Source organism: Puma concolor, chromosome B1 (genome assembly GCF_028749965.1).
Source record: "Puma concolor isolate L17-30 chromosome B1, mPumCon1.1.hap2, whole genome shotgun sequence".
Lineage (NCBI taxonomy): Eukaryota > Metazoa > Chordata > Mammalia > Carnivora > Felidae > Puma > Puma concolor.
This window is the reverse complement of record NC_141670.1, coordinates 25,483,045-25,506,362: the sequence shown is the minus strand read 5'-3', so window position 1 is coordinate 25,506,362 and position 23,318 is coordinate 25,483,045. Positions and strand designations below refer to the sequence as shown.

The window sequence follows — 23,318 nt, the reverse complement described above, 5'->3', positions numbered from 1 at the left end:
ACTAAAATGAAACATTATTTATAACCTTCATCCCAAACCTTACTCATCTAGTCTTTGCTTAACTCTATTAAAATTTAAAAATTCTTCATGATACAATTATATATATGATATACATACATAAGCTTATTATCTGTATACAAATATATGTATACATATATATGTATGTATATATGCATATATTTTTTCACATATATATAAAATTGACTCTTACTATATTACCTATATCATTTACATTTTTATGTTTTTCAAAGTAAATATTCTATGCCTTTTATAGCATTTGATAAATTCTCTTCTGTATTGGGTATTATGTATCATTGGTGGGTGTGTAAAACGTGTTGAACAATTTGGCTATGTAAGATGTGCATATGTTAGAATATGAAGTTCTCTCCTTAGATGAATTACTCTTCCATACAGAAACTTCTATACATATGTACATGGAGGTATGAGCAATAGTACTACTAATAACAGATGCCTGCAATAGCATATAACTGGAAACAATCTAAATGCCTCTCAAGAGGATAATAGATATATAGATCATGACATATTTGCATACCAGCAAGTAAGAATAAATGATCTTTATGTTTTAGCATGAATAAATGTCAAAAATATCATTTTGAGCAAAGTTAGTTGCAGAAGGATACTGCAGTATGGTACCACTTCAGACTTTAAATGTGCAAAACAATAATTAATAATGCCTTAGGTTACTTAAATATGAATAAGAACATGCAATAAGAGAATGATTCAACACTAAGTTCAGGATTGGAGAATTGCAGGGGGAGTTGGGAGGATGAAGGAGGGAAATATGATCCAGGAGGGGCACACAGTAATTTTACATTTTCTATTTTAAAATAGTAACTTTAATTTTTTTTCTTACTTAAATTAAGTGGTTGATACACGGGTTTCTTGTATGTTTAAAATATTTAATAAAGGTAATATTGCTACCAGTTAATTGATAACATATCTAAAGATAGTTGTAGAGAAAAGGTTTTTAGAAAGCAAAGATACCAATTTCAAATGTTATCCAAACTGTATCGAATCAAAAAACAATGAGTATGTTATGAAAACAGCAACTTAAGTCACATGAGATACCGGGATCAGATTTCCCAGGGTTTGGGTGCATGGACCATTAGCTATAGCAACATCACCTTCGTTTTACAAAAGCAATTAGTACATGCTTCAGTTTTCAAAGTGAGCAATGATTACCTACTCTTAAAAAGTTATTAAAAGCACTTGGCTTTTGACCTTAGAACTCCATTGGTACATGGTACTGGGGTCAGCTTTTTGCTATCCTAATAAAAGTTGTCAAACACCATTTTCTTAGACTCCATATAAAAACAGAGACATTGCATAAGTTATTGTGATTTGAAAACATGCACTTTTATGTAGAGAGCTTAAGTAATGGTCTTTTAGGAATCAGTTAAAATATTTTAAGTCAGAATAGGGAGAAAAATATGGAACAAGGAAAAGAAAGCTTACATACAAGGAGAAATTATGCATTGTGAGCTGATTAAACTCAGTATCTCACTTAAGTACAAGATAAGTAAAGAAAAAGAGCAGATAATCACAAAGAAGTTTGAGAGTTGGGGTATGTGTGGGCCGGTGGTAGGGATTAATCACATAAGGCCATGAGGGTTCACTCGGGGAATCTTTACACAGCAAAATAGGAGTTGTGCTCAGGGTCACAGAAATAAAAACATTTTCTGTGAACTGGCCTCACAAGAATGGGAGCTTGGAATGTGTGTGGTGGTGACTGAGGAGGTGGGTGTGTGGCTTAGATTCAACTGTCCTGTCTCCAAGAGGGCAGCATCAGCAAGCAGTGGTTTGCCCTCACCTCCCTGTTAATGCCCTTCCCAGACCACGTGTTCTTTTTTCCTTTCATTCTTTCTTTTTTTAAAAATTAAACTTTTATTTCCTTCTTTCCCCAGACTCTTAAGCTTGGTTCTGATGTGCTGGCTAATCCCTGGGGTATGTACAGAGGGCCCGGTCACGGACTGTTGTTATTATCTTAAATGGTGCAAAGGGCATCTATTACAATAGATTTTCAGGCACTATTTTGAAATAATTTTTCTGAAGTTTACCCTCTGTGTTTATCTTTGGTTGTGCAATGATTATGCTGCGCCAGAGAGCTTTGGTTGGAAACACAGTCTTGGGTTCTAAATAATCAATGCATCAAAAAAAACAAAAAAAAAAAAACAAAAAAAACAAAAAAAAAAAAAACAAACCCAAAACTGAAGGAATAGAGGAAATGTTTTTCTATCTTTCTTTTGTACCCTACCAAAAAAAGAAAGAAAAAAGAATGAAAACAAATAAGCTTAAAATTATGCAAACTCATGCATATAAATTGCAATTGGTTACTGAATGTACATTTCATAAATTTACAATATCTAAGTGTAAACTTCCCAGTCTTATTTTCCCAATATTGTTGTATGTTCTACCTGTATACAGAGGCAAGAGTGAGGCAAACACTTTGGGTTGTCTTGTCATCCGTCTATATTCTCCAACCTGGTGGTCTTCACTGCGGGCATGTTTTGTTGGTATTTGGTTGGGTGTGGTCTGCAGCCCCAGCATAAAGGAAGGGCCTCAGTTTCCCCCTGTGATCCAGTGTCATGGTACTTTACTCTGGTGCATTCTGGCTCTTAAAAAAGCCCTCTGCATAGATTCAATACAACTAATAACTCTTAGAACATGGTAATCAACCCATGTAAAATAAAACTCGAGAAGATCTGATATTACACACATCCCCAGATTGCTGTGGGTTTGGCCCCATCATCTCTCTTCCCCGTCCCCACTGGTTTGTCATCTCATCTGTCCATCCACAAGCTACGCATGAGTCAACATGCATGTGCTAATTTCATTTGGCTGGAATTCCCTAAATGAAATTCTAGCTTCTTTTAAAGCACAAAGGAAAGATGTTTCTACCGCACTTGGCAATTACATGTTCAAACTTGTTTTCATCAGTGAAAAATTATAGTCCAAAGACTGTCTTATCAGAGTTGAAAAACAATATGTTTGATGACAACCTTTTCAACCTGAGATGGGCTTCATTAAAAAAAAAAAAGTTTTATTTTAAATACAGCATATTGTAAGGTAGATTAGGAATGCTCTTACTCATCTAGTTTAGTTTTTTTTTTCTGCCAGATGTTTATGTTGGTGAGAAACCAATAACACTGTCTAGACCTCTAGCGTATAGTAATCAAGCATGAATAGAAAACGTTCAGAGGTCACACTTCAATCTGGACCTACAACATCCTGCTATTCAAAACCAGATTAGAGATGATGGATCATGATAAACAGAACCACATTGAATGCTGAGTCAGTGATTTGAGAGTGGGCTGCAAAAAGCTAACTATGTCACAAAAAATCTGCAAGATAAAACAAAGTCTAGACATCATTAAATGTGCTGAGCTCCTACCTCCACCCCAAGTCGTCAACAACCACATGCTACCTTGTGACTTTCACATCAGCATCCTGTAAATCAGGAATCCTCAATCTTTTATGGAGGAGTTCCTTGAAGTTATGGCTTCCTGAGGCATGTGCGTGTGCGTGTGTGTGTGTGTGCACTTGCATGTGTTTGAAATTGCCTACATGTGCTCCTGTCAATAAATGCCTGAAAAAAGACAGAGAGAGAAAAGTGATATATGGCATCAGAATGTTCAGAGATCCCCAAGCAAGATTTTACCAAGCAGTAATATGCCATGTTTTTTCACTAGGTCTTGGTGGTTTTGTCTAGAAGTCATTAATTTGTTTTTTATTGAGAGTGTTTCAGTTTTTGATTGAAATAATTTACTGATTAGAAAGTCCTGCTATGGAGGATCAAATTCAACATGAAGATATTTTTACTGTCAAATAATCACGAATCAGGGTCTGAATCCTGGCACATCACAAAAATGCCTTCTTTGCGCTCTCTGCTTCTTGGCTGCCACTCACGAGTCTTTATGGAACTTTAGATCTGGAACACATTTGAGTTAATGCTAAATGCAAGATGTAGGTCAATGACTGTTTCTAAGAGGGCAAACCTTACTGCTTCCTAAGGTAAAGTGGAGTAAAATCATAGTGGAGTACTTTATGTTTTGTTTGTTTTTTTTTAAAGTTTTATTCAGTGGAGGGAGCAACTTGGTGAGTCAGTCCAGTTACTAGTGTATGAATTTCTTCAAACACTGAGGGACATCCAAAAAACTTACCTGGCTGAAAGTACCAATGCTACTCTGCAAAACAACTTCAACCTGAAATGCCCATATTTACCTTCACACCGCCCTCCTGGCATGTGCATGCACACACACATCACTACTAACACATCCTCATAGTGGCATAGAGACTCTTTTCTGCAATGATTCAAATGCTTCCATTGCCGTGAGCAATAGCGAAAAAGTGATAGCGATGACTTTTTAATTCTTTTCATGTTTATTTTTGAGAGCGAGAACGCACACACACGTGCATGCATGCACAAGCAGTGAAGGGGCCCACAGAGAGGAGGACAGAGGATCCCAAGCAGGCTCTGCACTGACAGCAACGAACCCTATATGGGGCTCGAACACATGAACCGAGAGATCATGACCTGAGCTGAAGTCGGATGATCAACCAACTGAGACACCCAGGCGTCCTGATAATTATGACTTTAAAAGGTAGTTGTATCAGGGAAATTTTAGTGTAAAAACAATGTTCACTCGAGTGCAAATGAGCATGAGTCTAACACCGTACAGAAAAGCAAGTGGTGATAAAACAGTGTGGATATCCTATTGTTATAATACATTTGGACCAGAGGTGAATTGATGCTGCAGAGAGGAGACAGGGAGAGAGGGAGGGAAGGGCAGTACTGATTGGTCAGCAAATACCTTATGGTACCTGTCGAGTCAGGCCTTAGAATCTTGTTTTCTCTGTAGGTCACTTTTTCCTGCCAAACAGACTCCAGAATACTGAAATTCAGACACAGTTACTACCTTTGCGTCTTTTCTACCTCCTAGCATTCTCTCTATCACATAGTCAGGGCACAACCAATATTAGCTAATTTGTAGTTAAATAAAAGATTATTCCCATCCAGTACAAAACCCCTCTTTGTTACTCTTTGCATCAGTGGATGGATGTTTTGTCTGCCTTCTTGACTGTTCAGTGTCTGGGCCATGTCCCATACTTTCTCTTTCTCTAAGCCTCTTATTTGAAAGTGAAATAATCATTCTTAAAAACTTTCCTGCTTTCTTTCATCCTTCAGCCTCTCTACCTGGTCACACTAAGAAACTGAAATTAACTAGATTCTTTGGAATTACTAGTAAAATCACCCCTAAGAGAAAATGAGGCCACGATACATGAACATATTGTCAGTATTCAAAATATGCTTTAATTACAAATGTGAAAGCTAATAAAAGCAGTATTCATGTAAATTCTTATATTCTTTGGTAATTTTCTCGTGGATTTCGTTAATAACTCACTGAATAGGTGATCATTAATTTTCAAACTACTCAAAAGCACTCTAAGGATGTCACTGATCCAAAATGGACTAGAATTTTTAAAGATCATCTTCTATATGGAGCTTCGCTATAATTATCTATTTAATCATTGAATTCTATTTCCTTTCCTTAACTATTTTTATTGCTTAGCTAACATAATTTTGGTTACTGGTAACATTTAATAATATAATAATTATGTTACATTTTTAATACAACTCACCCATCATTATTTTTCTTTTTCTTTAAAAATGCAATATGGATATCTCAACTTATGATGGAAATTCATCAAATTATGATGGAAAAAAGAAGATGTCCTGGTTTCCAGTTCAACTCCCTAAGAAATTCTGTGGAATCACAAAAGACTTGCAACAGTCAATTTCAGTTCTACAGCCCACGTATTTTGAAATCTGAGAGTGATCTCCGCCATCAATTGAGATATTTAAAGTACAACTTCCAATTTTCATTCTGATTTCTGAATCACAAGAGCACCCTATTTTAGCCAGTGACATATTTTATACTTTAGGATACTTAAACTTTGGAAAACATCAGCATATCATCTTCAAAAAATGATTAAAGTTATCGCTCCATGACGTTTTGGAAGTACAATCTTTGTACTCATGTCCCGTCCCTCCCACTCATGCTTCCCCTCTCTATCTTCAGCATTTTGTGAGATGCAGTTTGTACTCTGAAAACAATAAATCCATCGAGCAGATTTTTAAAAGCTGCATATGCTTTTTCTGATACTGTCCCTTACCACTGTGTCTTCCCTCATCTCCCTGAGAATCAGTGGTTTGAAGAACAAATCAGTGGTGAGTTTTAGACAGCCCTCAGTGTTTAAGAGACACTGTTTATTCTTCCTCACTACAGTGGAGTTCACTTTCCCATGTAGGGCCCCTCTCGAGTTCAAAGGTAGAATTCAGGTGTCATATTCATGGCTGGCAGGCAACAGTGCATCTGTCCTATTGTCAACCATTACCTCGCACAGTGTTTTGCATACAATGGGCTCTCAATAAATATATGTGAGATTAATTGGTAATGACTGATAGATTTGGGTGTTTCTGAGTTCTGTGCACGGATACTCACTAATAGATTTTTAAGGTAATGCCAAGAAAATACTTAAATGGGAATAAAAACAGTAGTATATACGTCTCTGGATTATTTTCAAGATTAAGTAAGACAATGCCTTTAGAGCTCTCAGCCTAGGTGGTTGTTCACAAGCAACAGGGAAAGAGCACAGGAGGATCAATGCCAACTCCTCTCATCATCATACACAAATAATTCCAGCATGTGCTTCCTGGATGCCATATCATCTTTGTTCAAGAATGACAGGTTACAGAAGACACACAGATGGCCAAAAGGTACATGAAAAGATGCTCGACGTCACTAATCATCAGGGAAATGCAAATCAAAACCACAATGAGGTATCACCTCACACCTGTTAGAATGGCTGGTCTCAAAAAGAGAAGAAATAACAAGTGTTAGTTAGGATGTGGAGAAAAGGGAACCTTCCTGCATTGTTGGTGGGATGTAAATTGGTGCAGTCACTGTAGAATACAATATGGAGGTTCCTCAAAAAATTAAAAATAGAAATATCATATGATCCCTTAATTCCACAACAGGGTGTTTACCCAAAGAAAATGAAAACACTAATTTGAAAAGACATACACTCTTAGGTTTACTACAACATTATTTACAAAAGCCAAGATATAGAAGCAATCCAAGTGTCCGTCTATACATGAATGGATAAAGAAAATGTGGTGTGTATACATATATATGTATATATATATATATATATATATGTATATATATGTATATATATGTGTATATATATATATACACAATATATGGTGTGTATATATATGTGGTGTGTATATATATATATACACATACACATATATTATACATATATACATACATATACATATATATAAATGTGTATATTCATATATATATAATGGAATATTACTCAGTCATAAAAAAGGATAAGATCTTGCCTTTTACAACAATATGGATGAATCTAGGGTATAATGCTAAGTGAAATAAGTCAGAGAAAGACAGATACCATATGATTTCTCTTATATGTAGAATCAAAAAAAAAAAAAAACCCAGGACAAATGAATAAACAAAAAATAGAAGCAGACTCATAAATACAGAGGCCAATTTGATGGTTGCCAGGTGGCTGGAGGCAGGGTGATGAGCAGAATGTGTGAAGGGGAGTGGGAGATACAGGCTTCCAGTTACGGAATGAATAAGTCATGGGGAGAAAAGGTACAGCATAGGGAATATAGCCAGTGGTATTGTAATAGTGTTGTATGGTGACAGAGGGTAGCTATACTTGTGGGGAGCACAGCCTAACAAATAGAGTTGTTGAATCACTATGTTGTACACCTAAAACTAATGTAACATTGTGTGCAACTAGGCTTCAATAAAAAAAAAAAGAATGATAACTATTAAAAGCAAGTGACTATAATCAGAGATTGAAAAACGTATACAATGACAAGTTTAACTTCAAACTATACCTTAATAATTCCTCTGAAATAGAGAGAGCTTCCAGTAGAATGTTCTTTTAAATAAAGTTTTGGTTTTATGATATAGCTTCAGATCCTTAAGCATACCTGTAACTAAATAATATATCCCTTCTACCATGCCTTTGACTTTGGGCACATTTTGTTATTATAGTTATAAGGACCTTTGGCAAAATACTCAGACAGCTTATGCATACTATTTTAAATGAAGAAAGTTGCAGAAGTTTTGCTCCAGGAAGGGAGGTGGCCCAAATATCCCTTTCAAGTGGCAGCCTTGACATTTAGCATACTTGTTCCCATTCCACAGCTGCGCCACGTGCTTGAAACCCCAGCCTGCTCGTGCTGGTGCTCTATTCCATGTTTGGCTCCATCTATATAGCAATTTTCAAAGCAGGTTCCAACTCGCTTGGGAAGACTTTCAGATATTGTATATGTTGCCCGACAAAGCCATGCAAGGAGTGATTTCTTCATCAGTGTGCAAAAACAATTATTCTCAAGTCATTCCGTTTTGCAATTCAGCAAGATCTGCACAGAAGTCATCTTCGTTAGATTTTTCGTTTTCGTTCTTGTTTTTTTCTTCCAGAGGTAAGGAAATAAAGTCCATTTGCCATTGACATTTTACCTTTTATTTTATATTTTTGGACTGGTTGAACTATTTTTGCCCAAAAGGCTTAGACAAATTAGAGTGATGTCATGCTAGCAGGCTGAAACTTCAAAGGACATAGGGCATGGGGAAAAGGGAAGTCGGGTTATAACAACCAAACTGATAGAGTTTCACTCTGGCTTAGCTATATGCCAGTGACTCTTCTAAGCACTCTACACAGTGGCTCATTTAATCTTTGAAACAATTTTATGACATAAGTACTATGACCATCCTCTTTATATTGGTAAGAAACAGACTGACTTGCCCAAAGCTATCCAGTGCAAGAGCCAGGATTCAAACCCAGAAGTCTGATGTCAGAGCAGCTCTCTGAGCCAATATATTAGGTTTTCTCTCATCAGAGCCGACCTTGACATCAACATGCTCCTCTTTTATTGGAATAGTAATATCTAATTTAATAGATACATACTGCGTCTACCCTCCAGAAATGTGACAGGGTCTCATGAAGCACCATTAATGGTTGTCTCTCCAACCCTTTAAAATGTTAACATAGCGTTGCATGCATCCAGGGAAGTCTTTGTTTACTAGAGGAACCTGCATATTTTGAAGCATACATCACTCTTGGTTAAAAGGCATTAAATATGCCCTTACTTGCTTTTCTCTGTGAACCAATGAGCAGAAGACAGTTCACAGGAGTCAGTGTTTGTGGTTTCCCATCATGGGAAATGGGCCAGAATTCCTGATGCCCCATTGAATTGGGAGCCAATGTACTACAGAGCACGTCAGACATTCATTTTGCTAGTGAATTGGAGACCTAGTCAGGTGAAATGTAAAACTCTATTTCACAAAAGATAGAAGATACTGAACAGTCAACAGAATCCCCCAGGGGATCCAACCTCATGTTGAATTTGTTCTATGTCCACTGAACCTCACTTGGATTGAGATTTTCCTAAATTTTCCTGGGGAAAAGCGGGGGACAGAGGATCTGAAGCAGGCTCTGCACTGACAGCAGAGTCCGATGCTAGGCTCGAACCCACAAACCATGAGGTCGTGCGTGACCTGAGCCAAAGTCAGACGCTCAACTGACTGAGCCACCCCGGTGCCCTATATTGAATACTTTTTAAACAATCAGTGTGATTTACGCTATGTGAGCTGTTCTTACCTTATTAGATTCCGTGAAATAAAGGCTAATTTATTTAATTTCTTTTTGGTTTATTTCTCCATTCCACTTTGCAAACCGATGAAGTTACGTGCATGTGTGTCATCTGGGTTTTTCTTTCTTTTAGCTTCCCTATCTCTTTCTAGTCTGAATATGTGTCTTTTATTTTTCCTTAGAGGCGGTCTTATTGGCACATCAGTCCAAACTTGTTTGCGGAGTTTGTCGAATATACATCAAGGAATTCCAGCCATCTCATGTATGAGAGCCCAGCATTTCAGTCTAGGAGAATTTTTGACTGGAAGTACTTGGAAGCTGAAGTAAGGATATGGTAGGGATTCTTAATTCAGGGTCTAAGGGTAGAACAGGACGTCCATTAACTTGGATGAGGAAAATTTTCATTTTTATTTTCACAAAACTGTAACTGGAATTTGGCATTTCTTCCAATTATGAATGTTGACCAACTGTCACCTCCCCGTGCCTCGCACACAATGTCATTAGCTGTCCCTGTGACTTTGTCCCCAATAGAAACCAGACTTTTCCATATCACATTACAGTTGGTGCAGCTATCACAAAATATCATTTACACTCATTCCTACCCTAGAGTTTTGGGAGTTATCACACTCACCCCAGATCACACATGATTGTGGTTTTGTGCAATCGACTTCCACAGATGTTCGCATGACATCGTTGCTGGCCCCATTCAGCCACCAAACAGTAAAGTTAAAAGTTTGCACATTGCCGACCCAGATATGGATTTTGCTCCCTAGTATTCTATCTATAATGTTTGGTGACAAGGAGATGAATCAGAGACTACTACATAGTTTAATGCTCTTTTTCTAACTAACGATAACAATCTGCACACTGGTATCTTTAAAAAACATTTAATTTATATTTACTTCCCTATATTTTAAACATCTTCATCAATGATACAATTCATTCATTTTCTATTACTACACAACAATTTTGTGTTTGGAATACCTTGATAACTATATTTTACTATAAATGATTTCCTTCATAATTCTACGTGTTTCATTTATACACCAAAAAATATCATTCTGAGATGTGATCTGCAGGCTTCACCAGGATGCAAAAAAGACCCATTGGCACAAAAAAGACGAAGAAGCCCTATTTGAAAGGATTAAGGGGCAGCAGATCTTCAGGAATGAAATACACCACAAAGGCACGAAGTCTGGGTACCCAACGGGAGGGAGGAGGCAGTACAGGCGCCATGAGGACATGTTAGAGTTTATGACAGATGCACAATTCATCCAGAGAAGGGCGGTCTACTCTCGCCATCACCACTGTTAACCTCAAAGTTGTAATTCCCTGAAACGTAGACGCCATCCTCTGCTTTCAGGAAAGAGACTGTGTACCTGTGAGCTTGGTGGTAGAGAGAACAGGAGTAAGAGAAACCCTGTGGGTTGTGGCTGGGCAGAAAAAGGCAATTCCATGTGAAGGAGGATGCGATTAAGACAGTGTGTTCCAGGGGCGCCTGGGTGGCTCAGTCAGTTGAGCGGCCAACTTCGGCTCAGGTCATGATCTCGCGGTCTGTGGGTTCGAGCCCTGCGTCAGGCTCTGTGCTGACAGCTCAGAGCCTGGAGCCTGTTTCGGATTCTGTGTCTCCCTCTCTCTGACCCTCCCCCGTTCATGCTCTGTCTCTCTCTGCCTCAAAAATAAATAAATGTTAAAAAAAAAAAAAAAAGACAGTGTGTTCCATCACCCCTTACAGCTTGAAGGTCTTTTCCCAGCAACAATTCTGTATTTTGTTTACATAGGGACAGGGATCCTTAAAAATAACAGGCAGAATCCCTGTTTTATATATAAGGATTTTAAGGCAAGGAAACGTAAATGATGGTTTTCATACACAGAACATCATTTGGGAGAGTAGAACTAGGAACCGTTAAGTTATATCGAGTGTGTATATTTGTGTGTCAGAGAGACAGAGAGACAGAGGGAGATACATGCACACAGAGATGGGGAGATACACACATGCACACACACACACAGAGGGAGATACACACACACACACACACACACACACACACACACACACGAGACAGAGAGATTGATTTATTGATTGACTGAGAGAGAAAATACCCAACGAGGAACCTTAAAACTTTGTCCCGTGGCCAAACACTTTAAATCTCTGGAAGAAACTGAAACCTCCGATTACTTTTTGAGAAACTTGATGAACTTAATCAAAGTAATGATCATCATGAAAATAACATTTCAGGTAGTATTAAAAGAAGCATTTTCTTCAGAGGCTTCGAAACCTTGTTTACATGACACTTCATTAATTTCACAACATAAAGTGAAGCAGGAGATCTGGACTTTCTACTTCCCTCCATTCCGCAACAGAGGGCAAAGTGGTATGATACACAGTAGAGATTGTATCTGGTGTTTAGAGAAGTGACTTTTTGTGGATAATTGACAAGTATTATTTAGCCTTTGGTCAGTGGGAAGGTTGGGTGCAGAGGAGAAGTTTGAGGGGAACACGAGAAGTAAGTGCTCTTGAGGTTTGGATGTGCCCCAAATCAGTCTCCATCTGACAAACATTGATTGAGCCATGACCCATGCGCCAAGCACAGGGGAGGCATGAAAAGGGCCAAGTCCCCAGTAATCAGTCAGTTGTGGTAGCCAAAATTCTTTCTTTTCAAGTATAGTACCTGGATTTGCTACTGTGTAAACTGCGTAAGAGGTCAATATATATCAAAAAAAAAAAAAAAAAAAAAAAAAAAAAGTAAAGAAAAAGAAAAACTATGCAACATAAAGAATTTCTTTCTTGGGTGGACATAGACAGCTAAAATCCCATTTGCAGTCAGAGCTGTGGAAATGCTTAATTTTCCTCACATATAAAAAGTAACTATTTTTCTTTAAGTGGCTATTTTGCTTTAAGATGCTTTAAGATGCTATTTTTGGCCACATAGAGACTCTGTGTGTGTGTGTGTGTGTGTGTGTGTGTGTATACACACATAGGCAAATACACACACACACACACACACACACACACAGACGAATGACAAGACAGAGGCAACAACTTTCCAGGGATAATATCCTTATTCTAGGAGGCCAATAGCTGTCAAAAATATCATCATTTATGAAAATATAAGGGGAAGCAGGAATGTTTGATTTAGTCTTACTCTCAAAACACCAAACCACAAGATATTTTTGCATTACCTTTAATAAGACATTGTTTGTGGAACCTTTCCATTTGTGACAATGGGTTTGTCAAATAAGACAACAATGAAGGAAACACTTTTGCTGTGAAAGGGCCAACCAATTATAGTTGTAGACTTTATACTCCTATATCTTAGTTCTTACACTTCCTCTAGCCAATTGCAAACTGTTATCACCAGATAACACAGCTTAAAAAAAAACTTATTGGAATGTTGGGTTTCTTAAAGGTTTTATTTTTCTAAAGCCATAATAAAATGGTTACATTTAAAATCTTTTGCTAAAGATTTATCCTAAAGCCATAATAAAATGGCTACATTTAAAATCTTTTGCTAAAGATTTATCCTAAAGCCATAATAAAATGGTTAAATTTAAAATCTTTTGCTCTCTCTCTCTCTTACTTTCTGATTAGACTTGACATTGTTTACTCTGTCCTATACTGGGCAATATTATCTGGTTTAACAAGGAGAAAGATTTTCATGAGCATTTAGGACAAGCTTACAGCCTATAAGGGGATATAACTAGCATGTTATCTTCATAATCTGTCTGATCACAATCACCAACCTTAAATTTCCCCTCTTCAAGTCATGTCAGGGCTATTAGGTGAAAGCCAAATGACCTTTTGCCAATAACACACAGCACAGAAATCTGTTGACACTTGGAGGCCACTTGTAATATTGTTAACAATTCAGAGCTTCATACGGATATGAAAAACAACTGGATTACCCAAAAAGGTTAAGAAGATATCATTTCTGACCCATTCACATGGATGATATAAATACAGAGACTTACAGAGCAAACAAGGAGGAGCCATGAAACAGGACTAGGATACCTTTCCTGAATTCAGAGAGATTATTTTATTGCAAAATGCTATATTATATCAATTCGTATTCTTAATACCAGGATCAGGCAGAAGTTCCTGTTTCTTTAGTGTACCCCTTAAAACACAGTCTGCCATTTGGCTGGTGTCACACGAGCCCAAGAACGTTTGAATTGCACCACTGTATTTGTGTTTTATTATATTTCAAACGCCTGCCTCCAGCATACCTGACACCCGCTTGGAACTCAGAGCAGCTCCAGGCTGCCAGAGGAAATACCAGCAGGCTCTCACAGGGCAGGGCAGATTACTCCACTGACACACAGCCCTTCCAGGCCCCTCTCTTGCAGAGACCAGGCCACCTCGGGCCAGACCAGCCCCACGGCGGACCCCCACCAGCACAGCAGAGCTCCGTGCTTCTGCCTGAAGCTGCTCATCAAGACTGCTTTCCTGACACTCAAAACGACCTTGCTTCCCTTTCAAGGTTAAAAGAAAAAAAACAAAACAAAACAAACAAACAAAAAAACAAAAACCCCCCACACACCTCTCATAAAACCTTATCTAGAAATAATCAGACCAGAAACCAGAGAGGCATTAGAGAAAAAAACATCCCAGAAATGCTAAATACCAGAGGAAGGGAGATGGAAATCATTGCCACGGCAGGGAGGAACTTTATCCAGCCGATGAGATCATTAATTATCCGAGTTAGTATCTGCGTCCGTGTATGGAACTGTTTTCCTTTTAATACCTCTCATCCCACCCTCCCCCATCCGCCCCTCACCTGCCAGCCTTCTGTCTCTGGTGTTTTTCCAAATGACATCCAGGGCTCTGGCCGTGGAGTCTCGGATGTGATCGCTAAAGGACCTCCGGAGAGGGGCTCTCAGGGGCCGAGCCATCACGTGGGCCTCGGGGTCCCCCATCCACCCGCCAGGGACTTCAGCGCAGCCCTGGCGTCGCGACCATGCCGCTCTCCTCCCGCCGGTGTCCTCCGGCGGCTGCGGGCCGTCGCTGCGCGGGGCGGCCGGGCTGCGTGCGCGCCGGGCCCGGGGGCGAGCCGCCGGCGAGCCCTGCGCCCTCAGGATCCCGGCATTGCGGCTCGCACTGCGGCCCGGGAAGCGCCGACTGCAGGCGGCCTCCTGGACCGCCGCCAAGCGCGCGCGGCTGCCACATCTGGAAAGGCTTACAAATGAGCCAGCGACACGCTCGCGCAGCGCCCGGGCTGCCTTCGTGGCTATCTAGATGATTCTGGCTTCCTGTGTAATCCAATAACTTGACTTGGTACATGCTCGGCCGTTCGTCTATTCAATAACTTGAATAGACGTCTCCTTCCCGTGCAATCCAGGTAACCTTGCACTTCTGAAGGGGAAGGCAGAGCAGGAGGCAAAAAAGCCAGGGAAGGAGAGGGAGGGTGGCAGGTAGAGGTCTCTTCAACTTCCACGGTAAATTCTCATTCATATTTGCATTTGATGGACTCGCTGTGTTTTACTAAGTCAAGGTTTTCGATGAGGCCGTTTATGACAGAGAAAGGTCAACCTTTAGCTGTGGGTGTGGGAAGGAAAATATGGCTGTCATCGGCATCCTACACATCAGTCTGGATTCTCTAGAAAATGGATACCTGAGTTTTAAAGGAAACATTAATCATCTCCTCATACCTCCCCTCTACGCTTCTACTTACATTAGGTGGTTTCATCATATCATTCTAGGTTTTGCCTCTAAATAGGGTTCAACTGTCCCCTGGTTTTGAGAATCTTTTAGTTCCAAATGAGCAAACTTCATAATTATAATTGCACATCAAAAACTCTCCCCCAAAGAATAAAAAAAGTGCCAAGCACCATGAAATCAAAATATGGGCCAAATGTTTCTTTGACAAGATACGTTTTTGAGTTTCTGAAATCTATTTCTTTCCAATGAGTTTGGCCGATTCTCTGCTTTTTAATGCAGTATTAATCCTCTCTTTTCTCACTATCCCCCAAATGCCATCTTTTAACTTTCAAGGTTTGGCATGGAGGCTTACTATTGGCATCACATAGTATCTAAGGGCCCGTTCATAACCTTTGCAAAATTAGATAATGCTGTAAAAGCACTTTGTAAATTGCAAGGTACCATGTGAATGCTAATTATTATCATAATTATTTTTATATGAAATCATTTTCAGCCCACACTGATCTCCTGAGTCTCCAAATTTCTACAGCATGCATCCTCTTTCTCATCAACTTTGACAACTTAATTATACAAGGGACGATAATTACAATAGTGTGATTGTGCTTACTAGTTATAACTAACACTTGTACCACTACTTATTAGCAACCCATGAGTTTTCAATTGTATTGTTCCCAAATTGTTAAAGCTTATGAGTCTCTCCAACTGAGAATGTGCATGTCAGTAGATATTGTCTTCTTTGCCTTATCATTGGGCTGGACATAGATGAGGAGGCAACAAGTACTAACTGGTGTTATGTAGACCTCTGTCCCTGTGGGGGGGGGGGGGTCAATTCCGAGGGAAAATTCTCCATTAAAAAAAATCTCAAAAAATCTGATTGCCTAATACATGGCTCGATTTTAAAACAAAGTACCCTGGGGGCGCCTGGGTGGCTCAGTCGGTTAAGCGGCCGACTTCGGCTCGGGTCATGATCTCACGGTCCGTGAGTTCGAGCCCCGCGTCAGGCTCTGTGCCAACAGCTCAGAGACTGGAGCCTGTTTCAGATTCTGTGTCTCCCTCTCTCTGAACCTCCCCTGTTCATGCTCTGTCTCTCTCTGTCTCAAAAAGAAATAAACGTTAAAAAAAATTAAAAAAAAAAATAAAACAAAGTACCCAAAGTCTGTGTGTGTGTGTGTGTGTGTGTGTGTGCGCGCGTGCACGTATTTGTTTCTCCTTCAAAGAGGTCTGAGCACTGTGAAACAGGTTGACTCATTTTCTGGTCAGGCTGAACAAGGCAGATCTGTTTGTAGATGAATATTATGAAGTAACCATAGCACAACTAGTGAGCCACACTCTATGCCAGGCATGGGAAAGTTGAGGATGAATAAGATGTCAACTCTGTCTTTGAGGAGAAATCACACTGACCACAAATAATTTCAAAATAGTGTCATAAGTTCTATGATAGAGCATGTACAAAGCATATAGGAGCAAAAAGAAGGAAAGGTAGCTTAGATTCCCAATTACTCATAAGCACTGACCTCACCTAAATTTCCAGGCTGGATTTACAACATGCAACCATTCCTAGCATGAATATCAACAGCTGATTGTATGAGTTATGCAAAGTGGCAGAGTGTAATGAAATTGAAGTCTTTCTACACCTAAACACAGAAAGGGAAAAGGGAGCAACAAAGGGAAACAGCATTAATTGAGGACCTACGATGTACCAAAACCTCTTCTAGCACTGTTGATAGATAGACCTCCATGGACACAGACCCTTATAGGTGTTGTTATCTCCTCCTCAGAGATGAGGAAATTGGAGGGCAGAGAAAGAGATTTGAGAAAGGTCAGGTAGTAACTGGCAGATCCAGGATTCACACCCAGAGCTGTCTGCGTCCAAAGCTCATTAGCTTCCCAATCAACTTGATTGTTCATAAATTAATGGCAGTGATGACAATGGCCCATTAGTGTTTATCTAGGGTTAGCTGATACCAAGCTATGGGCCAAAGCTCTTGAATCTTAGCTAAATAAAATCACCACAGGGTCCATGGTGTGGAAGAAGCCTGAGTCTCAGATGGGTTTTAGAAGATCCCACCTATGAAAATTGAAGGGCAGTGATCAAGAGAACCAAGGCCTGGTCAACACATATTGCTTAATGATAGGGCGCTCAGGTCTGATCTCCAAGGTGTTCCAGAATACCCTCCTTCTTCTCTGTGACCCTCTCTTTCAAAGACAATAATACTAGTATTTCACTGAAGCGCATCTCAACAGGTATTGAAAAAGCCTACTTATTTTAAGCACAGGTTCCATTAGGTAGAACAGTCCATGGACCTAACCTAAGAAGTTATTATATATAAAAAAAAAAAAAAAAAAGAAAGCTTACCAATATAAATGTAACTTTTATTGACAGATGATTGGAGAAAGGGAGCATAGCCAAATGTTTTCGAGCAAGGTGGGCTTTAATTATTGATTTTACTGTATTCCAAAGTAGGGCTGGCAACTTGTTACCTTATTTCTGGAAACTCATTAAATTCAAATTTCATTGTGAATATATTTCAACTCCTTGCAAATGAGTCTCAGCCACATATCATGGGAATGATGTAAAAACACTGATACAGTGTAAATTTTAAATTATTTTTATTTTTTTGTTTTCTGTATTTATTGGCCATTAGAAGAAATGTTATATGCAGAAAAAGTGCTTTTCAAAATCTACTGTTTATAGAATAATTCTTCAAGTTTTATTCCACAAGTTCCAAATAACCCCAAGTGTCTTCTGAGAGATAGAGACAGTATGCCATAGTTAATGTTATCTCAGCTTGGCAGATGGGGAAAGTGGGAATATGAGAAATCTGTTGATTTCTTTCAAGATCCTCCTGGGACTTATAAGAGAAATGAGAAGAGCAACATTATGCTTTGATTACTTCTCAGTTCCTTATTGTGATAAAGGGCTAGTTTCAGCCATTGGTGGGGCTGCTTTCTGACCTGGGAGACTCTTGTTTGTATGTTAAGCTACAGACTCTGGCTCAAATAGGTCCCTAATATTTTCCATCTAAGAAAACTATTCCACTTTGGTAATGTATTATAGATTTTATCTCATTTTCTGTAATTGATAAATTTTGTCTTCTTATTGAGAACAAAAATTTTTTAACTTTATAGTCTTTCTAGGTCCCATACGCTTTGATCTAATGCTAGAGAAAACTTATTTTTCAAGCCTGTGTAGCATAAATCCACTTTGATCTTATGGCCACTCTTATTTGCTGATGCAACTCATTTAAGCCTCTTTTGAAGTAATTAGAGCAGTAGGGCTACCCAAAGTGCTGGTAGGTTCTTTCAAAATAGTATGAATAATGATGGGAAATGAAATGTTTATTAAGAGTCAATGCCATGCTTAGATCTGGGTCTTTGGAACAGGAAGGAAATTATTAAAACCCCATTTGGTTAAGCCCCATGAGAGATCCAGCCCCTGCAACAGGACAACAGATTTAGTAAATGACAGTGCCTACCCTGGCATAATAGATCTCCCTAAAGGGCTGTAATGCCACAAAAGGAGTTCTCCATTGTGTATCTAAGTATCCGAAAGCCCATGACAAGAATTTGTAGTATGAAGCTTCTGTAACTCTGAGGAATATATAAGTGGTTTCTGTTTTTCCAATGAACAATACCTAGCGTGTAGGTTACATGCTGCCGATATCTGCTTTCATTCTGAATTTTGTTTATTTAACATGACTCTATTAATAGAGTATATTTGCTCTGGTGGAAGCGGCAATTGTATTTGTTAGTGTGCTTCTATAATTGGAACTCTAAGGATTACACTCAGTTTGGTTGAGAATCTCCTCTACGATAAATTGTTAAATATTTTCAACCAAAGTGTTCAAGGCAAGGTTGTTTACACTATCAATTAGGTATGTAGTGATGCTTGGGAGACCAATAGACACAATGACAATTTTCATCAAATTGCTGATCTCTGACCTGAGGACAGACAAGAGTCTCCTTGGAAGGCAAGAAGAAAATCTTGGAATATTCATCTATTTATATAGCTGTTTATATATTTCTATTTTTCGAATATACAGAGCATACAAGTATAGTGATTTATGGATAAAGTTTATAAACCAATGTATATATTGGGGTTCTGTGCTCAGAAAGTGTTAGTGATGGGAGTTAACAATCAAAGATATTCAGAGACTATTTCTCTACAACTACTGATATATACCCAAATCACACTAACTGTCAGAGTAAAAACAACTTGTTGGGGGAATACTGTTGAATAAGGAGAAAGGGTGCACTAAAATAAGAAGCAAATATAAGGAAAGAAAAAGATTCTTTTCTTCCTGACTGACACAATGACACCTTCTTTCCTTTTTAACTACTGAATTTCATTACTGACTAGACTTTCTGAAACGAAGTTCTTCACCTGGGCTGAGAAAAGTCACCTTGCCTGTGAGAAAGGAAACTGCTATATACTGAATATTTATGTTCTGCTCCAAATTCATATGATGAAAACTAATCCTCAATGTGATAGTATTAGAAGGTGGGGCCTTTGGGAAGTGATTAAGTCATGAGAGTTGAGCCCTCATGAATGGGATTAGTGCCCTATAAAAGAGAATTTGGGGTATTCCTTGCCTTTTCTCCATGTGAGGGCTCAGCAAGAAGATGGTCTCTGGCAACCAGGAAGTAGGTTATCACCAGACACCAAATCTGCGGGCACCTTGATCTTCGACTTCATTGCCTCTGGACTATGAGAAAACAAATTTCTGTTGTTTACAAGCCACCTGGTCTCCGGCATTCTGTTGAAGCAGACCAAATAGACTAAGGCAGAGACAGACCTTATTTCAGTCCTGCCCCTTGACAGCCTTGTGATCTTGGAACAGTATTTTCATGATTGCTGGAAAGGGGATTGACTAGATCCCTGATTCGGGTCCAAAGCGGGAGACAGAAGTAAAGGGTACAGAATCACACAGGATGGGGCCTGTCCTACTGAAGTGGAACAAGAAAGTTTACAACTCTACTGGTGTAGGTGGTCTCATTGCACTTCTCAAAACTATCTCCACAGAATCTAATCTATCAGTAAATTAATTGGCCATTTTAATACTGTCCTCAAGCTATTTTCAAGTTGCTTTGAATATGTTTCTTTGGAGTTGTTCATTTGTTTATTTTGCTTTACTTGTCTCTCAATTATTTCCTTTCCATTTTCTGTTGATTAGTTGACTCTGCTTTTCTACACTGGAAATTTTGGCAGAAAGACAGGAAAGAAAAGGTGCTAGAGAATGGGAAGAGGAAGTAGTGATGCTCCCAGAATTTTTTTTTTAATGTAATGATTTCAGATTTTCTCCTGTGTCATGATTTCGGAACGTTAAAATACTTTTAATTCTGTAGAAATAGCAACAAGGATGCAACACCAATACTAGTACTAAAGAAATAATTCATCCAAAATTTATGTTGCCTTAGCAAAGAATAGGATATCTACTGGTAAAATAAATTTTAGACACAGTTAAGCTTAGGAGGAAATAATTTCCTTGCTCTTATTTTTCATTTTCTTCTATTCTCCCTTTTGTCATTTTATTCTTCTATTATTTATTCTTCACAATATAAAATTCCAGTACATTATGAATTAAAGGAGTCCAACATTATGACACGGAATTACAGTGATGTAATTTCTCTCCAAAGATTTACAGTATGACTATCTGAATTGCTTTTAAATTGTATATATTTCAATTCATACTAGTTTTGTATGTATCTTTATATTGAGGTTAGAACCAAAAAAATCAATCTTTTGTGGATTGTGAATTATGAGACTTCTGAGAAACAAAAATAAATACTCAAATGCTTTATTTTACCTTCATGTAAACTCACTGCCACAAGTTTCCTTAAAGAATGTCAGATGTGGTTATCCTTTGGATTATAACAATTATCAATAACCTCTAATAACATGCTATGCTAATAATAAAATCAAAAGCAATTTGGGATAATGGCTGAATGGTGCACTCAAACATATACACTCAGCAATAGTTTCAAAGTCAGACAACTAGGAACACAAATATTTTCTATGTTAATATAACCTATTGATAATTAGGTTAATGTAACCTAATTATACCTTTTCAACCATATTACTAATAAATGTTATTTATTTAGAGGACCCAAAACACTGCTAGTAACAGCTGGTTTGAATGTTTTCATAAAAAGTTATTTTACAGGTTGCCTTAACTTTTGTCCATGAAAGGATTCTGATGATATACCCCACGCCCCCCCCCCCCCATACAACAAATACAAAATAATGTTTTTCAGAAATTGCACATAGGTAATTCAGGACTGCGACTTCTGAAAGAGGGTAAAAGGAAATGGATGAGCTCTACCATTGCTACAGCTTACTGCTTTAAGGGTATTTTCTGGCCACAGAGTGTAGAGAGGAAAACCAAACATAATCTGAGAATCTTGAGGTGACAGAGATCAGAGTTTATGGAGACTGAGGCAGTTAGAATTTGCAGGTCAGAGTATCAAAGGAAAGAGAGCAACGTAGTGAGCTCTGCAGATCCGCAGAGGAGTCTCCCCAAGCCTTTGACTGAATACTGATCTGCACAGGTGTAGAAGGAACTTTCCCAAACTTGAGAAAGAAGTAATGGAAGTCAACAGGCAGATAACACCCTGGCGCTCACACAGGGCTGCAATTAGTTTCTGTTTCCACCAGTCAGCATGAGGAGACCTCATGTAATATGGAGTATTAGATAGAATCCCTAGAAGAGTCATGCCTCAGTAGTGGCACTAAATTAGTTCTGCTCTGGACCTGCTAGCAGAAGAAAGGAAGTAACAAAGAGAAGAAATCATTGAAATTGAAAACAAACAACAGAGATTAAAAGATGGTTCTTTGGATAGATCAACAAAATTGATTAATCTCTAGTCAGATTAACTAGAAAGAAAAAGTGAATTTAATAGGATTCAAGGTTAATATACAAAAATCAATTGTATTTCCGTATGTTAACAATGAACATTGCTAAGTCTCATTTACAACATGATCAAAAAATATGAAATAGAGATGAATTTAACAAATATGCATGCCAAAACATATACACTGAATGGTTTGTAAAACACTGCTAACAGCAATTAATTACCTGAATAGAGAGATATATCATGTTCATGGATTTTAAGACTTATACAAGAACTTTTGTGGCCTTAAGTGAGACAAAGCTTTCTTAGGACCCAATATGCATCAATCATTAAAAAAAAAAAAAAAAAAAAAAAAAGGATAAATTGAACAAAAAAGACTTTTCTCTTTTAAAAACACTGCAAGGGAAAGAAAAAGTGAAGCCACTGGCTAGGAGAAAATATTTACAAAACATATACCCAGAAGGGGCGCCTGGGTGGCGCAGTCGGTTAAGCGTCCGACTTCAGCCAGGTCACGATCTCGCGGTCCGTGAGTTCGAGCCCCGCGTCAGGCTCTGGGCTGATGGCTCGGAGCCTGGAGCCTGTTTCCGATTCTGTGTCTCCCTCTCTCTCTGCCCCTCCCCCGTTCATGCGCTGTCTCTCTCTGTCCCAAAAAAAATAAAATAAACATTGAAAGAAAAAAAAAAATTAAAAAAAAAAAATAATAAAATAAAAAAATAAAAAATAAAAAAAAAAAAAACAAAAAAAAAAACAAAACATATACCCAGAATATATAAAGATCCCTATAATTCAACTTAACAAAAAGACAAATAATCAGATTTTAACAACTGGGCAAAAATTTTGAAATAACACTTTACAAAAGAGGGTATAAGATGACTAATAAGTACATGAAGATACATAATCTCATTAGTAATTAGGGAAATGCAAATTAAAGACACATTGAGGTACCACTGCACACTGAAATGAAAAAGACTAACCCTATCAAGTGTTGGATAGGATGTGGGACAACTGGAATTCTCATATATTGCTGGTGGGAACGTAAAATGGTTTAACCAATTTAAAAGTCTGGAAGTTTCTTATAAGGTTAAAC

General features: G+C 38.3%; 1 protein-coding gene across 9 annotated transcripts in view; it reads right to left on the bottom strand.

Moving 5' to 3' along the window:
- DLC1 (DLC1 Rho GTPase activating protein) overlaps positions 1 to 23,318 on the bottom strand; it is a 566,624-nt gene that overhangs the window by 174,046 nt on the left and 369,260 nt on the right. The window contains exon 1 of one of the 9 annotated variants that reach the window (XM_025933068.2): positions 14,499 to 14,810. The exons of the other annotated variants lie outside the window; for them this stretch is intronic. Coding sequence (XP_025788853.1) covers positions 14,499 to 14,637 — 139 coding nt within the window. The 5' untranslated portion in view covers positions 14,638 to 14,810. Of the gene's footprint in view, positions 1 to 14,498; positions 14,811 to 23,318 lie in introns of those variants that run through there. 9 annotated transcript variants of the gene reach the window in all.